This window comes from Talpa occidentalis, unplaced genomic scaffold, assembly GCF_014898055.3.
Source record: "Talpa occidentalis isolate TD23 unplaced genomic scaffold, MPIMG_talOcc4v2.1 talOcc4.12, whole genome shotgun sequence".
In the NCBI taxonomy this organism is placed as follows: Eukaryota; Metazoa; Chordata; class Mammalia; order Eulipotyphla; family Talpidae; genus Talpa; species Talpa occidentalis.
The window spans coordinates 90,804,089-90,823,290 of record NW_023601212.1 but is presented as its reverse complement, the minus strand read 5'-3'; the positions used below and the strand labels follow the sequence as shown (position 1 = coordinate 90,823,290).

Here is a 19,202-nt window from a genome sequence, read left to right as displayed (position 1 = left end):
CTTGGGTTTACATGTTCATGTGAAAGTGGCACTTGATGCCTTATACAAATCACTTTGATGTTATTTAAGCAGGGAAGGGGGCACAATAAAAGTCACCACTAATGCCTCTCTGCTTTGCTGCTGAAGCCACCAGTGACAGCTCGGCAGCGGAAACATGGGCGTGTTGTACAGAAACTGTTGAGTTCACCAAATCGGGGGACCTGCTGGTTATTCCAACAGTTTCCTGAATATAGCTGGAAAGTAGTTAATGATATTTAAATATTCTTAGACCTTTTCACTTTCATAACATTCTGGTTCCAGTATTTAATCCACTTATTTTACTTGCATATTATGATTAGGTGTGTAGTTCAAGTTTGCCTTCATTTTTTTTTTTTTTTTGGAAAGCATTTTTCTCCTCAACCAAAATAAAAGAATATACAATGATTAGATCTGGGAATAGGAAAGTTCCAGTTCTTCCTGCTAGTGTGTAACTCAGCAAGTTCAGGAACCTTATCTATCTTGTTATTCTCTGGAGCCTAGAACAGTATTTGACACAGGTACTCAGAGAAGCATTTGTGCAGTAATGTCTGAACGAGCTGTGCTTTATATAGCCTTCGTAGTTGATTTTTTTTTTTTTTTTAGTTCACTTGATGTGTTAAGCCAAGTATCACTACAAAGTGATCCTCAGCAGAATGCGGGGAAGTAGGATTCAGTGGCGTTAAGTTCGCTGGGAGGAGTACGGTTTAAGGACCACACTGGCGGTGGAGGGGGCTGACCCCTGGGCGTGCCAACGCACTAAATGCTCCACCTTTCGCATCTCTCCAGGAGCACTCACCGTGGGCCTCGTGCGACAGTGTCAGACAATCCACGGACGAGACCGGACGTGCATCCCACCTCGACTTCCCCCCGAGTGGGTCACTACACTGTTTTTTATCATCATGGGAATCATTTCATTGACTGTCACTTGTGGTTTGCTGGTGGCTTCCCACTGGCGAAGAGAAGCTACAAAATATGCTCGGTGGATAGCGTTCACTGGAAGTAAGTAGCCCATGCTTGCCCGATTGGTCTAGAAGGCACCCAGCTGGTGTTTTTATGAAGTGAATCAAGATCAGTTGTCAGGATGCCTGTCACCCAGAGCGCCACTGGCGTGGCCGTCACACAGACTGCACAGTCCCACCGGTTCTTCAGAATTTCACCTGGAGACCAGGACGTCAAAGCTTGAATTGCTTTTGTATAAAATGTTATTTCAATGCATTATTTTTCTCACGTTGTGGCATGAAAGTTCCAGGTCTATGACTCAGAACTACCCCCCTAACCTGAGTCTTTTTCTCTTCTTGAGGGTTTTGGTATCTTCTATCCAATAAATATGAATCTAGATGAAAATATAGCAGAATATAAATTAGATGAACATGGTGATTTAACTTCTAATGTCACTGATTTTGAGTGTCTGCTGTGAGTTATGTAACCACTGAAAAAATCAACACATTTGGTTATTTAACAGTTGTTTCTCAACATTTCTTATTTCATTAAGCTATGCCTAAGGGTATGATATAGGTATATATTACACATTCTCTGGTACTTTGCAAAATTGGTTTCATTCCAGAGCACATCAAAGGCTTATTGCGAGTTAAAAGAAGCAAAAATGCACACGAAAGATAATTCTGCTTTCTTGCTTTTTTCTGTCTAAAGATGTTTTGCCCCTCCGGGAACATTTGTCAATGTCTAAAAACATTTTGATTGTCACAACTAGGGGGGGTGCTACTGGCATCTAGTAAACAGAGGCCAGGAAGGCTGGTAAAATCTTCCAAATGCACAGGACAGCCCCCACAGTAGAGGTTTATCTGGTCTGAAATGGCAATGGGGTGCTGTTGGGACACCCTGCTCCGCAGGTCAGGAGAGCGACATGCCAGTACTCTGGGTCTGACTTCTGATTTGGTGCTTTAAAATCCTAGCAGGTTTGCCTAAGTTTTAATAAATTAATGTTATAACTTAGCTTACTTCCATTTAAAAGTGGTATGATAGGGACAAGCAGAAACCTATGTATTCCCATTCATGTTAAAACTCAGTTTACCCTTAAAGACTATAGGGACCCATTTCTCCCTGTCTCGCTCTCTGAAACTCTTTTATGTTTGTGTTTCTGGCTGCTTTCTGTCTCCATATCTCCCTTAATTTAAAATTTTAAATCAAGTTTGCCTTTGACATAAAAAGTCTCCACCCTTGTTAAGAAAAGTGAAAGAAGCCGATGGTCTGGTTGGAGTCAGATCCCCAGAAAGCTCTGGTGGAGACAGTCAGGGCGGGGGTACACAGCGCTGAGGGGAGCAGGGCCCACCCGGAGCTAAAAAAGAATCCAAATCTGTGTCTTCAGTGCAAGGACATCATGTAGTCAGATAGACTTTCTGGAAGTAAAATATAATCAAAGAAGGCTTTAATTTCTGGATTTAGTTGCAATCTAAGAATGCATGTGTGCCCTGAATGCAGAAAAATCTACCATCTTACTTAGCCAAGTAGCGTAAGTCAAAGAAAGCAATAAGATGCTCGCGTGAGCCATTGATTGGTTCTTGTGACCCAAGAAAGGTAAAGAAATAGGATTGTGTTTTTCCATTCCCCTTCGACAGAGAATATTTAAGTACAGGTAACTACCCCAAATGCAATGTGTTTATCCTTTATTTTTTAGTTAAGTATTCCAAGATTTAAAAATAATGATATGTATTACTTTTATATTACTGAACTATGTAGATAACATGTAATTCAAAGCCTTCAAAAAGGTCACCATGAAAAGTGAGTCTCATTTGCGGTCCTATTGCCCGACCATCCAATATCCCTTTCCTAGAGGCAGCTGTTCCCAGTTTATGGGGTTTCCTACCAGAGGTGTCATATGTATGGGAATGTACGCGTACTTATTACTCTGATCTCTTAGCTTCATCAAATACATTGTTCTTGTTACCAAGAACAAGTTAGTCTACTGGGGTGCGGCCCTGAGAGAGATTGGGCTCCCCCTAGTGTTTCATTCAGCCCTTGAAAATGTACTTTTTCTTTAGTAGGTTTGGTAAGAACGTGAGGTCACATTTGCTAATGGGTCTGCACGCCGGAGCTTACTCTGGGGGCCAGGGAAACAGAGGTGTGTCTTTTTCCTCAATCTGACCTTTGTGCTTTTCTTTGCCACCCTAATTTACACCCTCATCTGCCAGCATACCTGATAACTGACTCTCACCACCAAAATATACCATGGAGGAAATGAAGTTATGTCTTTACAGGCTTATTTAAGACCCAGACATTAGTTGTCAAAACGATAATAGATGCCATCAGCATTAAAAATATTTTAAGATCTAAAATCACTTCACTGGTCTCAGTAGCTTAAGAGAAAACGTACCCACCCGCATTAAATTTCGCAGAGAGTATGGAGAACCTCGTTCCTTCAGAAGCAAGATTAAGTTGAATAGCCGTTTCATTGCTTCCTTAAAATTTGATAAAGCTTTTCCTAACCAATTTGGAAAGATTTAACTCTTGTGAAATAGTAAAACTATTTTAAATATAGTCATTAAGAGATTATTCCACTAGAAAGGGGAGATTTTTATTTTACAGAGAAAATAGAAAAGGGCACATCAATTGACAGGGTAGTTGGCTCTAATATCTACGCATTGAAAGCACTTGTAGTTAATGTACCTTAAGACTAGGCTAGTGAGCATTAAGAAACAAATTGTTTTTAAAAAAATAATCTTTTCCCATTGTTTTTTTTACTTGTATATAACTACTTAGGTCATGGTTTGGTATCACTTACCAAACGTATTAAGGCCTAAGAACCACTAGAAATTGGTGACAGATAACACTTGATAAACAGGCATCGGCAGCACTCACAGAGTTACTTATTGTTGACTGTACAACAGAAAGGCCAAAAGACCTACTAGTTAATTCCTGAATTTTTCATTGTTATATGGTAGGTATTTGAAAGAATCCAAGTTTGCTTATGTATCAGTATTTGGTGTAGTTGTTTGCCCACAATGAAATAGGTTTTATGTTTGTATGATATAAAATAACCCACCTATATGGTGAAAATGCAACAAGAGTGCTAGTATGTTTTCTAAGTTAATATATTGCGTAAGAAAATATATATCTGGAGCCATTCCATCAAGAAAAAGATTCCTAATTCACTTTTAAGGACTCTGCAATGAAACTTTGTTAACACACACAAAAAATAAGGCTAGTGTCAGCTGGAATATTTAACTAAGATTCAATATCCATGGGGATTGGTCGAACTTGGAAAATGTTTCTCATTCAGTAGATAATAGAAATCTTCAGCTCTTTGTGTGCAATCACTAGGGCAATCTGTCTTCATACCACACCAAAGAAATGTTTCTGCCTCCAAAGAAATTTAAAGGACTATAGACATTTGACCAATGTGCCTTCAAAAAGCATAAAGTATTTTTTTTGAAAAATTGGCCTATATATATGTAATTTGTGTTAGGAAGAGTACAGGAGAGCACGCGATTTCCTAAAACAGTCGACCGTAGAATTAGTTCTGCTGGGTTTTCTGATATCATTCTAGAAATATTTTAGCAAATACTATCTCATTGTGTTTATGTACATAACTCAAAAAAGGTTGCCCTACCCGGCCTGACCCCTCTGTATTCAAAAACCTAACAAGATTATTTTGGGGGATGAGGGAGAATATTGTCCATGATAGGAGACAACTGCTTCTACAGTTTGCTGGTCCTTCCAGTCTGACGTTCTTTCCACTGGATGATTGTAAATCAGAGTAAGACAGAATCAGAGTACAACAAATGGTATGTGTATTCGCATGTGCCTTTGTCCAGTTCCTTCTAACCAATTGAGTAGGAGCTGAGAATTGACAAAATAATAACGATGGCAATGATAGGCAACATTATTCAGGACTTACTATCAACTTGGCACTGTGCTAGGAACATCACATTGTTTTGTTCCTTCTTCTAATATTTGCCCCATTTTAAGAAGGGAACCAGAAGCCTTCAGTCGCACAGCTAAGAAGTAGTAGAGCCAGAACTTACCTCCTATTTAATTCTAACTGATGTTCGCAATCACTATTTTAAATGGGCAGAAATAAAATGTGGAGTTACTTAGTAGGTTTGGAGACCATTCTTAGTGCTGATAATTTGAAATTGTCCTAACACGTATATAAAAGACAAACCCAGCTTTTACTGGGTATTTAATTGTTAGGCTTTCGGGATAGTATTCGATCTGTAATATGTGCAATCTCTTGACAAGGTTTGACCATGCTACCAATCCACAAGTCTTCTTGTAAACCTCCTTTGTGCCAGATTTTCATTGTTTTCTTAATCACCAAATCATGTTACTAATGTTGTGTTTTGGTTTGTTTTACAGTGATCCTTTTCTGTATGGCTGCCCTAATATTTCCAATAGGATTTTACATCAATGAAGTCGGAGGTCAACCTTATAAATTACCCAACAACACAGTAGTTGGGTCATCCTATGTACTTTTTGTCTTATCAATTTTCTTTACAATAGTAGGACTTCTATTTGCCGGCAAAGTTTGTTTACCAGGCTGATGAATGTCTAAATTGCTTGATTCTATTATTTTTTATTTTATTTTATTTTATTTTTTTATTTTTTGGAGGGTGGGGAGGGCAAAGGCAAGGCATCTGAGTGTCCTCACAGGAAGATGCTGAGATGAAACTGATGTTGAAAAGAAAAAAAAAAAAAAAATGCTTTGATTTGTTCTCACTATGCACTTTGGATTTAAAAACAAAAATAGAGGAGAGCCTTTTCCATAACCAAATACAGACAATATTGACTTAATCTCCTGAGCATATTCAGGCAGTCAGGTCTGCACTGTGATAGCAACCCAGTGAAGGAGAATGCTTTATACTGAAAAGCATGTGGCCCTTTGTGACTCTGTTGTTGCGTTTTTAACGTCTAATGATTCATTTGAGGGGGGAAAAGTCTAAATATTTATGAAACGTGGTGGACCAGAGGGATGCAAGAGAAGTTCCTGTGGGGCTGGCTTCAACTCCTAAGAAATAAGTGTTCACAGCTTCCTTGTAATGGTATGAGCCTTTGGCACCAAAATGGATTGCCGTTGCATTAATGCATCAAGAAGCCAATAGATCAAAACTTGTTTGCTAAAATGTATGTAAAAATTCTGAATTCCCTATTCCCTGTGTACAAAAAAAAAAAAAATCAAACACTAAGAAACATGTTGTTGGGGTGGGGGGGAAATGTTCCTTATATTTATATAAATATATATATAATATATATATTTTGCTGATGCAGTATACAGTGTGTATATATGTGTGTGTGTGTGTGTATGTGTGTGTAAATTTATATACACACACATGCAAACAGTTCCTGGAAGAGAATTCTGAATGCTTTGCTAGCAAAACACTGTGGTGTGCAAACCTAGAACTCAATAGAAAAAAAGCCATTTATCTGAAGGCTGCATAGTGGAGAGAGTCTTCAGTTTACCTCATTCTTTGTAGCAGCCCTTGATTTTAACAGGTTTTTGTAATAGGTACAAATAATCCCATACCTTTCTAGGTGCAATTTTAAGTTAAGCTAAAATTCTTTGTAGGGTTAATTTATTTGTATATGATAGTAGAAGGTAAGATCATGTCAAACCTTATAATTTGGGGGGAATCTGACACTATTTAAATTATTGGAGACTGTTGTCTGTTGTACAGAGGTTCTCTTTTTCTACTGACTTGGTCTGTTACATTAATAATGCATTTTATATGTTCGAGCACACAACTTTACATAAATGCAAAGTTCACTAGTAATATCAATTTACAGTATTTTGGCTCTTACAAAACTAACTTCATTCTGCTATGAAAATTAAATTTATGTTCTCTTCATCTGTAAGCATTAGTAATACATCTCCTTTACCAAAAACCTGAGCAATACAATATTTACTTTATATGTTACCTGCCTTGTTTGCTAGGGCCTAACATTTTTTGCATTTACTTTAAGGGGCTGTCGTAAATCCACAGCTTTGTGTTTGTTTTGTTTGTTTTTTCCCTAAAATAAGCATTACAGCTAACTTTGAACCCACACGTAGTTTTAAATACAGCATTTCTCTTCTCCACATTCCCTGCCTCCATGTCAGTGCTCAGTTGTTTTCCAGGCGAACACTGTAGATAATCTCCTGTTTGCAGTGCGGGGCAGAGGGGCTTTCATGGCAGTGGGGCTAAGTTTTTCTTCTTCACGGTGCAACAACGACCCAAACCGTCCCTGCCGGTAGAGTTAGATGCCTGGGTAGTTCATGCTCCCCACCAACAAATGCACTCTTCTTACAACGCTAGATTGTAAGTGATAGTGCGATCACTTCAGAGATGGGGCTGCCTCCTCAGACGTTCGGAGTCTGAGGCGCAAGAGCCCGGTGCGTTGCACCCTGGCCCCCTGGGGATCGGGCAGTATTTCATCGTAAAAAGAAAATCGCAGTGTTTCGGCTCATGCAGGAGTCACGGGCAGAGGCACCGCCCGGTGATGCGTTCCTTGAGTGTTAGGGGATTGTCACGCTCGTTCTTCCCCCGGGTCAAACAAGCTTTTGGGAGATGCCTGAGGGAGACCTTTACCCCCAAGTATTATGACGTCTAGCCAATTCCAAGAATACCACTGGACGGGCCTGCTCGATGGACATTTGGGGTTGCCCCCACCCCCATCGTGATTTGGTTGGTCCACAGGCCACTGGGTCCCTTGGAAGGAAAACTTGGGTCGTCGCCATTATGCCACTGAGATGAAGTGTTAGCAAAGTATGGTTCAAATTAAGTTATGATATGACCAAGAGCTCTTCTCTTCCAAAAGATGAGTTTTATTGTAAATAGTTTCTCAAAGTATTTTTAACTGGATCATGAGCATGGGGAGAGAAAGTTTCTCAGCTGCTAAAAATTTCCCCGCTGTTTACTTCTTTCACTTACAGTGGTATTGCATATAAGATTACAAAACTTAAGCTTTTATTTGTATCTGTTACCCAAGCTGTTAAATTGTCTTTAATTTCATCATTGTCGTGGAGGTCCAGTGCAGAGCAGGCTGATGAGGGAAAACTCCCTCTAGCCAGTCAGCACTCTCATCCAGGATTAAAACCGTCCCATCAAGTAGTATGTGAAGTCAAACCTTTGTACTCTTCCAGACCAAACATTGCGACGGATTCATTCATATAAAAACTCTATAAATCCTGTAAGTGAAAAGATAGACAACTGTCAGCAGTTGCTTTTTAAGAGGTCACTATAATAAGTACTATGTGTAGTACAGTATTAATAGCAGGAAATCATATTCTTGTAAACTGTATATAAAATACTGTCATATGGTGCAATCATTTGTCAAACCTTTGTCTGTTACATTGTTTTTAGAGTGTGTGCATTACCATACCTAAGAGCATCACTGTAAAATCTGCTAAAAACTATCTGTAGGTTTTATTTGCACAAGACTTAGTTTGGAGATTTTTGGACGCTCCTATTGAACATGCCTGAACATCTGTAAACATGAAAAACCTTCAGTTCATTAAAAGCCAACATTTCAGTATGATTCTTTCCAAAGGTAATCCATGTTCTATGTGGTTAATGTGTGGTTGGAATTCTTCTGACTCTCTCACTTATAAAACTCTGTTCCGTTCCATTTGTTTCATTTGTTTTGTTTTTGAAGGGCGGTTCTTTTTTTTTTTTTTTTTTTTTTTTCTATCCTCTTTTTCATGTTTTAGGTGACCAAAACACTCCATTGGTTTTTTTACCCTTTTGCCTAAAGCTTTGATATCCCCACTTGATTTTCTGTGAATTTTCACTGTTTAATCTCTTAAGCAGAATAATAACTAGTCCTGGTGACACGCACTCTCTTGTTCTAGAGGAAAGCCCTGAGAAGCACGGGCAGCTGGCTCTGAATGGACGCTGGGCTCTCATTTTGCATCGTGGGCTTCATGGGAAGAACATGTTGCATTTATTTTTGTCTTTATTTAAAGACTGCTAGCCACAAGTTACTCTGATTATAGTAACTGTTTTATCAACCCCCTTTAATCTTTTTTTTTTTCAAAATTAAATTTACAATCACAATTCAAAATAGTAAGGTGTCTTTCAGAATTTTTGAAGGATAAAAATATATGAAGGACAAAAGTGACCTGTGTGGGTTGGGCTTCCTGCACAGGACAGATCGGTTGTATCACCTCAAAGAGATTTTCAAGTTTGTGATCAAGGTCTGTATATTACCCCAGACTTTATTAAGAATTGTTTTCTAATTGGTTATAACATTTTTCGATTAATAGTTTCAAAACAAATTGTTAATACAAACTGTATAAAATGAACATAATTTTCTTCACTGTATTTTTGTTATTGAGCAAGTTTATCAAAATAAATTGTCTACTAAAGAAACTAAAAAGGCTTCTATTACTTTGAAATGAGCTTTGATTTTAAAAATTTTATTTCAAAAATTGGTTTCTTAGAGAGTCTTCATGCATTTGGACAGTCACACTTCATGCCTTTTGGTTTGGTTTGTTAATATCATCCAAGGGGGTGGCCTCCTCTTTTCCCTTCCGCTTCCACTCTAGTCTCCCCCCACCCCGGAGAGGAGATGCCATTAATATTCCAGAACAGGGGTTAGGCCTTCTTTATCAATGAGAGGAGTCGCTCAGCCATAGAAGGCTACACACATGACTCTTTATTTTTAAGATTTATTTATTTATTTGTACAAGCACTGGGTACAGTCAGAAGCGCAGGAGGGGGAGAGAATTCACCAGAGCCAGAGCGGGGAGCAGAACAGGCAGACTGACGAAGTACACTGCTGAGGGGAGCAGCGGGCAGCAGGAGAGGTCTGCGCGCCGTGTGGGACCCTCGCCGGCGTCCGGGGATTGAACCGGCCGCTGCAGAGGCTGAGGCGGCTTCGCAGCCCAGCGCTCAACCGCTGTGCCACCAGGCTGCACACATGACTCTTAAGCATCGTGTTTCCATGGCCCAGGAGAGGGGTGCTGTGCCGGGGCCCCTCAGCCACCACCTTGCTCTCCCTTACACGGAGACCTCAGCTCATTCGCCCCTGCTTCAGTCTTCGCACCGTACTGCCGGCTGCAGGAGCCGCGCAGAGGCCCAGGGTCTCTCGGCTCGCCGAGTGCGCCGTCACAGCTTGCGGTGGCCCTCTCGGAAGGTGTCGGGATCAGCCCCGTCTAAGAACTGGTGACCGAATAAAACCCTATTTGCTGCTGTTTCGTCCTTACGTGGCCTCTTCCAGGAGCTTCATGGGAAGCCGGGAGATTAAGACACGTAGGATTTGAATGGTCTGGGTTGTAGACCTTAAGGGCATTTGCTTAAAATGCCATCCAGGTTTGCCTGAAACTGAGGGGTTTCCCAGGACATAAAAGTTCCAGTGCCGTAGCTGGGAAGTTCCAAGCAAGTAGGAATGAGTTGATCATATGTAATCCAAATATGCTGGTTTCTAAGAGATCAGTGGTATTTGAAGTTATTTTTCTGGAAACAATGAATTGACCGGTTGGAGTGGTAGCCTGTACTTCTAAGAGAAAAGGAAAACATTTTCTTCCGTTGGTAATACCTTGGGAATAGATAAAACTGGCTTTTAAAACAATAGTATAGGTTCAAAAATCTTTTATTTTGACTTAGTCTCCCATCAATTCTATTCCAGCCACTGTATGAAAAGATTACAGGAAAAACACCAAGATTTAAGTACTGTGCGTTCCTTTTATGCAAAGTCAACTCTTCTGGGTCACAGTTACCCAGCAACAAAATAAAAGTTATTTATAAATGGTATTAAAGATAGAAGCATAATGCTATATTATTTTTTAGGCTGTTGGTTCTTTTCCCAGCAAGAAAGCTCTGGGGTTGTATTTAAAGCCCATTTTAGGTTTCTAAAAGCCCAATTCTACAGACTAAGATCACCCAAGATTAAATTTCTTTTCTTTTTTAAAAAGATTTATTTATTTACACACATAAGAGCTAGGGTACAGGCCAGAGGTGTGGGGGGGCGAGCGAATTCACCAGAGACAGAGCAGAGAACAGAACAGGCAGACTGACCGAAATAGAGTGCTAAGGGGAGCAATGGGCGAGACAGGAGAGGTCTGCTGCGCCATGTGGGTAGCTCCCTGGCTGGGCTGGGGATCGAACTCATGTTGCAGAGGCTGCGGATTGCTTCATAGTGTGGTGCTTAACCCCTTGTGCCACCAGGGAGGCCCCTCAATTTCAACAGGGAATGTTTCGTGAGACTCAGACTGAGTGAAATTGAAAAGAGCATTCCAGTGCTCTTTTCATTTCTCAGATGTAGAAACCAAGGACATAGACTTACTAACTTACCCAAAGCCACACAACTAAGTCTCAGCAGAGATTCGACACACGGAAAACTGTGTGACAACTGACAAGTTGTGACCTAGGGCAAGTCACGTTCCATAGCCCTGTGAACCAGTCTCTTACCAATCTCCATCTGCTTCAATCCATTCCAGTTGTTTCTGCCAAAACAACCTTAACACAAAAAAGAACACAATTTCCTTACTGGAGTTCCTGTCATTCCCACTGTCTGCAGAAGGAAATCCTCTAGCGTAGCCTCCTGGAGAACACTTCCTCATCTGCTTCGGGTTCTCATTCCCACCATCCTTTCTTCTTTCTACTGGCAAACCAGCTTCTATTCCCTCCTTCCATTGCACCTGCTCTCGTTCACGACTGTCTGTACTGCTTCTGGAAGTTTCCCCAAATCTCTCCCGTATTTGAAAAATACCTAATTTTTGTGGTTTCTCTTTTACACCTTTGAAACTTAACTTCCTAGAGGGGAAGAGACTGCCCGGACTCAAGACTCCCCAATTCCAGCTACATGACCCTTAATAAAAAAATCATGTAACCCTGGTGACCCTTGGGTTTCTCATCTGCAGAATGGGACTCACTGTACCTACCTCGTGGTTGGTTAGTGGTGGTTTAAATGAGATACAGCATGGAAAGTGCCTGGCACATGGTAAACATTCAAATGCTAGTTGCTGCTATTATTAAACACACCTCTATAACTTGATTATAAACTTGCAAATGCAAGGGATGTGGCTTCCGTGTCCCTTCGAGACCTGGCACTGTGTTTCACCGTGAATTGATGGCCGTAACTGAGTTTGGGGTTGGGTTATAGAGGAGAATTATGGAGTTATTTCCTGAGAAAGGCCTGGTCATCTGTTTACCAAGATGGTTTCTGTGACATTTTTCCTGACCAGAGACTTGCCTACATCAGCCTTTATAAGTAACTGTGGCTACTACTCTGTTGGTAAGTATTTGACTATATAATACCCCAGTTTCAGTGACACCCCCTTAGGATTCCACTGTGGACTCAAGAGCCTCCCCTACTGAACTTACAGTACTCTAATATCAATACTTATTCAAAGAGGACCAGGATGATACAAGCACCCTATTGATCCTGAGAGAACTTTCTGGAAGCTGCTGGAAGCTTGTGGGTTTTCTGCCATCTTGAAGCCATACATTTGGTATGTTTTGCAAAGACTTGGTTTTGCGGGGATGGTTTTAATTATTTCTGCCGAAAGGAATGGACACGAAGATTTGGTCTTATTTTAGATGTGGTCGTTTATTCCCAACTGGCCATTTTATGGCACTTTAATATAATGTCGCCAATGTATATGGTCACTATTAAGTCATCCTCCATTTATTATCTGTCAGGCAAGTCAGTAAGATAAATGCTGTGTCCTGACTCTGGCACTCTTCATGTTGCTTCAATATTTAGTTGGTCTAAGCAAATTCAAGTATTCTTTTCAATAAAAAATAAAACTTTTCCATTGTTTTTTTTCCTCTAGTAAAATGAAGATGCAGTGGTAGATCCAGTCAGAGAAAATCCTTTCCATAATTCCATTATCCAAAAAAGTGCTGGGTGGGGAGGTGGATAATCTACATACCTCAAAGCGTCTGGTTACTTCATCTTCATATTTCACTGATGTAGTTAGTAGCAAGTGGACTTGCGTGTTGCTGTCTGATCGCGCCCCCCAGGGGTTCACCTCACATCTCCTTTCAGGGTCACCTGTAACTTTCTTGTCCTAAGTGCTGTTGAAGGCCAGATCCATCAAGGTCTAGTCATAGAACCTTGGACAAATTGTTCACCCAGGAAGCTACCATGGCCCTAAAGTGGCACCAGTTGATTTTTTCATCACAATAAACACATCTGTATAAGAGTTTATCAGGTATTCTTCCAGACATTTTGCAACATTTACAATATTTTATGTGCTTTTATATGTATATTATATATATAAATAGATCACTTATACACATATGTATGTGTGGGTGTGTCCTGCTCATTTGTGTGTGTGTGTGTGTGTGTGTGTGTGTGTGTGTGTGTACACACAGCTTCTTCTGTTAATGTACAGGTAGGTGGTTTCCAAGTTTTTGCTATTACAAATAATGTTACTGTGTGAACCTAGGCCTTCAATGACTGGAACTCCCCGAATATAATGGCCTGGCATTCTAACTAGAGGGTATCAGCTACTCTATTAAGGTAATTCCTATTTCTTAAAGCACAGTGGTTAAGAAATGGGGACATTTATAAGCACATGGGGAAACATAACACTCATGAGACGTGCTTTTCCTTAGGTTATCTTCATCAGCCCTCCTCCTGGTCAGTGCGAGGGATATTTTACAGACTAGAAAGCTAAGGGTCGAGGGGTGAACAATTTACCCAAGGTTTTGTGACTAGACCTTGATGGATCTGGGCTTCAAACTTTGTTTCCCTAACTTCACATCAAGGAAAACTGCTGGCCTACATCACCCCATTGGCTAGTGGGAAGAAAGTAAAAATAGCTTGTCCCAGTTGCCTGAGTCCCTGGCTCAGACACCAGCAGCTAAATCTATGGTTTGCTTCGGGATATGGAGTGCAGCCAGGCAGAAAGGTAGGCCCGGTTAGAAAGGACTTGTGAATGTTACATATTTAGTTGAAAGAGGAAAACAAGGTATGTGAGTAATTGTTTGTGCTTAATCTCCCATCATCCCCCCATTGTCAAACTTCCTGCATTCCTCACTGTGCTAACTTCCTTAATTGGGGAACTAGATGATGTCACGCATTGATTTACTGGTACCCAGGGAAATTTTCCCAAACAGGCTAACCCCTACCCCCACATAAGTTCTTAAAAAATAGTAACTGGGGGCCTCCCCTGGTGGCCCAGGAGGTTGAGCGCCACACTGTGAAGTTGTCTGCAGCCTCTGCAGCGCGGGTTCGATTCCCAGCCAGCCAGGGAGATACCCACACGGCACAGCAGACCTCCCCTGCCTTGCCCGCTGCTCCCCTCAGCAGTGTGTTTCATCAGTCTGCCTGTTCTGTTCCCCGCTCTGTCTCTGGTGAATCCTCTCACCCTCCTGCCCATCTGGCCTGTACCCCGGTTCTTGTATGCATGAATAAATAAATCTTTTTTAAAAAATAGCAACTGAATGCTTTCTACCTTGTTAGTCTGTTAGTGATTGGGGTTATGCAGAGGATCATGGCTCAAACATTAGGAAGGCCGCGCCTGTCATTTGTCAGTATCTACAGTCATTACGGCTAAAACATCAACTGCCCCAGGCTGAATTGCGTGGTAGTTCTGTGTCCAGCCCATGCGTGGGCATGGTGAGCTGGGAACCCCTGTGCCTGTGGACTCTGCTGGATGCACAAGGACCCACATCTTCTGAAGTCTCGTCATGTCACCAAAGTGTTGCGGCCAAGATAAGCAGGCCGTACTCCTATAATTTTCATGTGATTTCTTGATTTCTCTTGAGGACTATCTTCTGTGTCTTTCCTGAAGGGCACATTTGCCTAGTATGAATGTCCCCATAGACCCATGCCCCCCTAAAAAAAGTAGGACTAACTTCACCCTCCATGACTGATCACCAGCCAGGTCTGGCCAATCAGAGACATAGCAGTTGGTTGGGGAACATCTTGTCATGGGAACAAGCCAAGCCTGGGACTTTGCTGGAAAAGAGGCATTTTCCTTCCTCCAGGGTTGCCGAGTTGTGGGTAACGTTTGGTGCTCTCGGTGTCCAGGTTTGCCAACCACTCATAAGGTGCCTGCCCCAGGATAAAGTCCTCGCAGAAGAAAGGAAGCTGAAGTGGCAACAGATTCCTCTGCACATCACTTCAGCCTCTGGATCAAGTCGTGACTGAAACCAGGGCTAGCTCTGAATTTTTGTTATTTGAGCAAATAAATTTCATTTTTCCTTAAGCCAGTTTGAGTTGGGTTTCTGTCTCATTTAACTGGAAGAATCTCGACGGGCTCCCACTGTCCTCTGGACACCCAGCACATCCTGGCCTGTCTTGGGCATGCCGCCGAATCAGCACAGGCTTCTCCAAAGTCAGAAAAACAACAGAAGTGCCTGCTGCTGGCTTGAAATGCAGGAAAGAATGAAAGAAAGCAACATACAAATTAACAGCTAAAAACTTATGTTGCATGGTAATACTGTTTTAGTCTCTCCAGGCTGCTAACCCAGAATACCACAGGTCAGAGGCTTATAAAGACAAATTTATGGGCCTCCCCTGGTGGTGCAGGCGGTTGAGTGCAGTGCTGTGAAGCTGTCCACAGTCTCTGCAGCACTGATTCGATCCCAGTCGGCCGTCGAGGATTCCACATGGCACGGCAGACCTCTCCTGTCTCGCCTGCTGCTCCCCTCAGCAGTGTATTTTGTCAGTCTGCCTGTTCTGTTCCCCACTCTGTCTCTGGTGAATTCTCTCACCCTCCCGCACATCCGGCCTGTACCCCGATTCTTGTATAAATAAATCTTTTTTTAAAAAAAAGACAAATTTGACTCAGTTCACAGTGCACACATATGTGGCAGTGGATTGCACACCTGAAGCTCATTAAATGTTATCTGTCAATTATCTCAACTTAAGCAGGGGGGAGGGGTTGAGATGCTAAAAATATTAGTGAAGTCACCACACGTGCCCATGAGAATTCCAACACACGAGGGTTACAGGAACGACTCGTGGCGGGCATGCCACTGTGATATTCATCAAAAGCTTAAAAGAGCTTTGGAATTCAACATTTTAGATTAAAATCTCATTCTGTGCAACTTCCCCCCAGAGACCGCATGTTCCACAGCACCAAGCCCTTATGTCCTCACACCGAGTGGGATAAACACTGGCACTGACCCCCCTGGCTTTTCAAGTCAGGTTTTGCCACCCACTGAGCTTGCTGTGGACTCAGGGGAAAACCACATCTTCGGGGTCTTTTATGTGTGTGTCTTTCTCTTACGGAAACAAACCTCACCCTGCGTGAAGTGTTCCCTGCAACAGCACTTTAGACAAACTTTCATTTCTCACTTCTGGAGGCTGAGGTCAGATGGGGCCAGCATGGCAGGGGAAGTGCCCTCTTCTGGCTGCAGACCCCCAAATCCTCCCATGGGGGGGATGGGGTTAGGGAGCAGTCAGCCCTCGAGTGTAAGGGTGTGTGTCCCTTCATGGGGGTGCCCTGGAAACCTAGTCACCCCAAGAGCCCCATCTCATAATACTGTCATCTCAGGAATTAGGTTTCCAAAAACGGATTGGGTGGGTGGTGGGGCTCACACATTCAGACAAATGTATTTCAGATAACAGAGCCAGGCCAGAGCTCTTGAATAAGGGCCAGATATGAGTTGCCATCTGTGGTGGCAGGGATGGACGGAGCAGGTTCTCTCTGTTTGGAGCAGACGGGTAAAGGAGAGTCCTGGAGCTCTCGGTGGCTTTCTCAGGCTTTATTGGGATTTACCAGATACACGGCAGGCAGGGGTGCCAGGGGGTTGGGGGGGGTCGGGAGGCTGGCAGGCCTCTCAGCCCCCAGCACGCCTTCACACTTTCCGGGCTCTTGGGCGTTCTCTCGGGGCCTTTACTTCTCTGCTCCTTCCGCTCTGTTGTTCCCTGGCAGCTCTCTTTCGCTCTTTTCGCTCTCCAGGCGACGCTGCCCTTATGAGCCCAGGTGAATCCCATCTACCTATGCCCACACCCTACTCCAGGTGCCCGCCCTCAGGCCTGCCTTCAGCACCGCAAGGAGCCACCATCCACCCTAATGGCGGGAGGGCAGAAAAGCCTGATATCATTTACTTACCCTACAACGTCCAAAACCTAAGGGTAGGGGAAAGAGAAACACCCACCGTGCGCTGCACCCCGCGCCCGCCCCCTCCACCGCCCCGTGAGCTGCATCCAGAGCTGAGCGAGATGGTGCCGGCACCACAGCTCTCCTCTCGGCTGGCCTCCCAGCCTCAACCCCTTACTCCGCGTTGTCCATCTAGCCCTGACACACCCAGAATGTGCGTCCGTGAGTCCAAAGGGAAGAAGCAGTGACGACTTCTGAGTGTTGGGTTCGCTTGTGTCTGTGCATCCAGGAGCGAAGGCAGCTGGAAGGCCGCTGCCATGTCTCCAAAAATGTCGCGGCGACAGCCAGTCCCCCCGCCGGGTCCTCGGTAAGGTGAGCACAAGGCTGGTCCCGGCTGGTCCAGCGTCGTGTTGGCAGGTGCCCAGCCTCTCGCGACCCTGACCTGGCTTCCTTCTTGCCTCCCTGCTCCCCTGCCTGGGCGGTGCCCTCCTTCCAGGCACGACCCCCCAGCCCCCACTTGCTGCTCGTCAGCCGTGGCTGTGCCGCCCGCAGGGACCCAGGCGGGGACGCAGTGTCCATCGCGAGGGCCTTCTTGTCTCTGGTGTGGAAGTCAGAAGTCACGGCGGGGGGCGGCTCCCTGGGGGCCTGGCTGCCACGTGGCAAGCAGCTCGGGTTCTAAGCTACACAGTGAAAGGTTCGGGAGGGGATGGCAGTGATTGAGAAATGACCCGGGTTAGAAAAACGAAGCGCAGGTCCTCGCCACTGACCAGCAGGGCTGGGTGGCCCCGCTTCCATCACTTCGCCTATAACCTCTGTGAAAGAAGTCGAGGAGGTCCCCAGCTCAGGACAGGGGCCGCTTACATCATAATCACCTGGGGCCACCTGGCCACACCTGGCCACACCTGGCCACATTCTCGCTCGACCTCCCTCCCGCGGGAGAACCAGGCTGCTCTCTGGCAGACAACCCAGATGCTGCTGCTGGGCGCCCGAGGCTGAGAGGTCACTGAGCTCGCGGCTGCATCACCAGGCGTGGGTGAGGCTGGCCCCCAAGGGGTGCGTCTGCCTGGGGACCCCAGGGAATCTGGCGAGGAGGAGCTGAGGGCTTCAGCTCCTACCACAGGAAGGCGCAGACACAAGGGCGCTGTGGGTATAAACCAGAGCTCTCTGTTGACCCAGAGATCCTAAAAATAGAGTAGAAGTCCAAGTTCTGCTCCGGGCTTTTGTGGGGGTGGGGAGAAGCAGTGGGCTGGGAGCTGCTGTTCTCAACAGCAAACTGGCCATTCCCTCCCCGGGTGAGGAAGGCAGTGCCTGGCCCTGCCTCGGGCTGCAGTGGTGCGGTCTGTTGCCTGGGAGACCGGCTAACACTCCCCGCGGGGCAGGCAGCACTGACTTGTTTGGGGGAACTGCAAGTGGGAACCAGGAAAGCAGGACCCTGGGTTGGCCAGGGGCCCTTCTCCCAAAGATGGAGAAATAAATGGAGACGTGCAGGTGAGGGTGAGTGTCTCCAGGGTGGACAGGGGTGGGAGGACAGGGCGGAGGCCCAGACGCTGGACGCTGGGCACTGAGATTTAGGGAGCCCGGGGTATTAAGCACCTGCTCCCTACGTGCCGGGCGCTGGGCACAATGCTAGACCAGCAAGAACGGGCTGCTCAGGAGAAGGACATGTGACTTGATGGGGGACGGCCCAGGTGGCAAAAGAGGGAACAATTTCCTTGTCAGGGACTGAGGGGCAGAGAGTGGGATTCAGGTCAAACAAAAAGGACAAGGGGCACTTCTAGAATCAGGTCCGACACTGACAAAGAAGGGTATGAAGTGAGAAGGTGTGTGCAAGTAGGGGGTGCCAGGGCTGTGGGAGGAGAGGCCAGGTGAGGCGGGGGTGAGCAAGGAGCAGGGCCTGAGGAGTGACAAGCCCGTGAAGAGGGCTTGACTCGGTTCTCGTGGGCCACAGAGCCACAGCAGGGGCCTCAACAGGCGGCAAGAGGAACCCTCTGCTCACTAGGAAAGTCACTCTGGCAGCAGAACGTAAAGTGGCTTGAACAGGGACGAGACTGGAGGTTACTGGGCAGTCGAACATACAAGCCCTGAGGGTGGCTTTATCCTGGACAATGTTCAGGGAAAGTCTGTAGCAAAACAGGTGGTAGCTGAGGTTTCCTTTGCCCCAGATGCCCCCTCCCATGGGCCAGTCAGCACGCTCCCTTCCGCGCCAGGGCCACCCCCAGGCTGCGGCCACCACCTGTGTCCTAAG

General features: G+C 44.6%; 2 protein-coding genes across 2 annotated transcripts in view; both read left to right on the top strand.

The window, feature by feature from the left end:
• MOSMO (modulator of smoothened) overlaps positions 1-5,904 on the top strand; it is a 42,582-nt gene extending 36,678 nt beyond the window's left edge. Inside the window, exons 2-3 of the mRNA XM_037507435.2 lie at positions 805-1,017; positions 5,335-5,904. Coding sequence (XP_037363332.1) covers positions 805-1,017; positions 5,335-5,519 — 398 coding nt within the window. The 3' untranslated portion in view covers positions 5,520-5,904. The remainder of the gene's footprint in view (positions 1-804; positions 1,018-5,334) is intronic.
• A 7,886-nt stretch (positions 5,905-13,790) lies between these two features.
• The window catches only part of VWA3A (von Willebrand factor A domain containing 3A), a 52,078-nt gene continuing 46,666 nt past the window's right edge, over positions 13,791-19,202 (top strand). Inside the window, exons 1-4 of the mRNA XM_054693924.1 lie at positions 13,791-13,813; positions 17,122-17,179; positions 17,247-17,324; positions 17,957-17,990. Of these exons, the coding sequence (XP_054549899.1) occupies positions 13,791-13,813; positions 17,122-17,179; positions 17,247-17,324; positions 17,957-17,990 (193 nt within the window). The remainder of the gene's footprint in view (positions 13,814-17,121; positions 17,180-17,246; positions 17,325-17,956; positions 17,991-19,202) is intronic.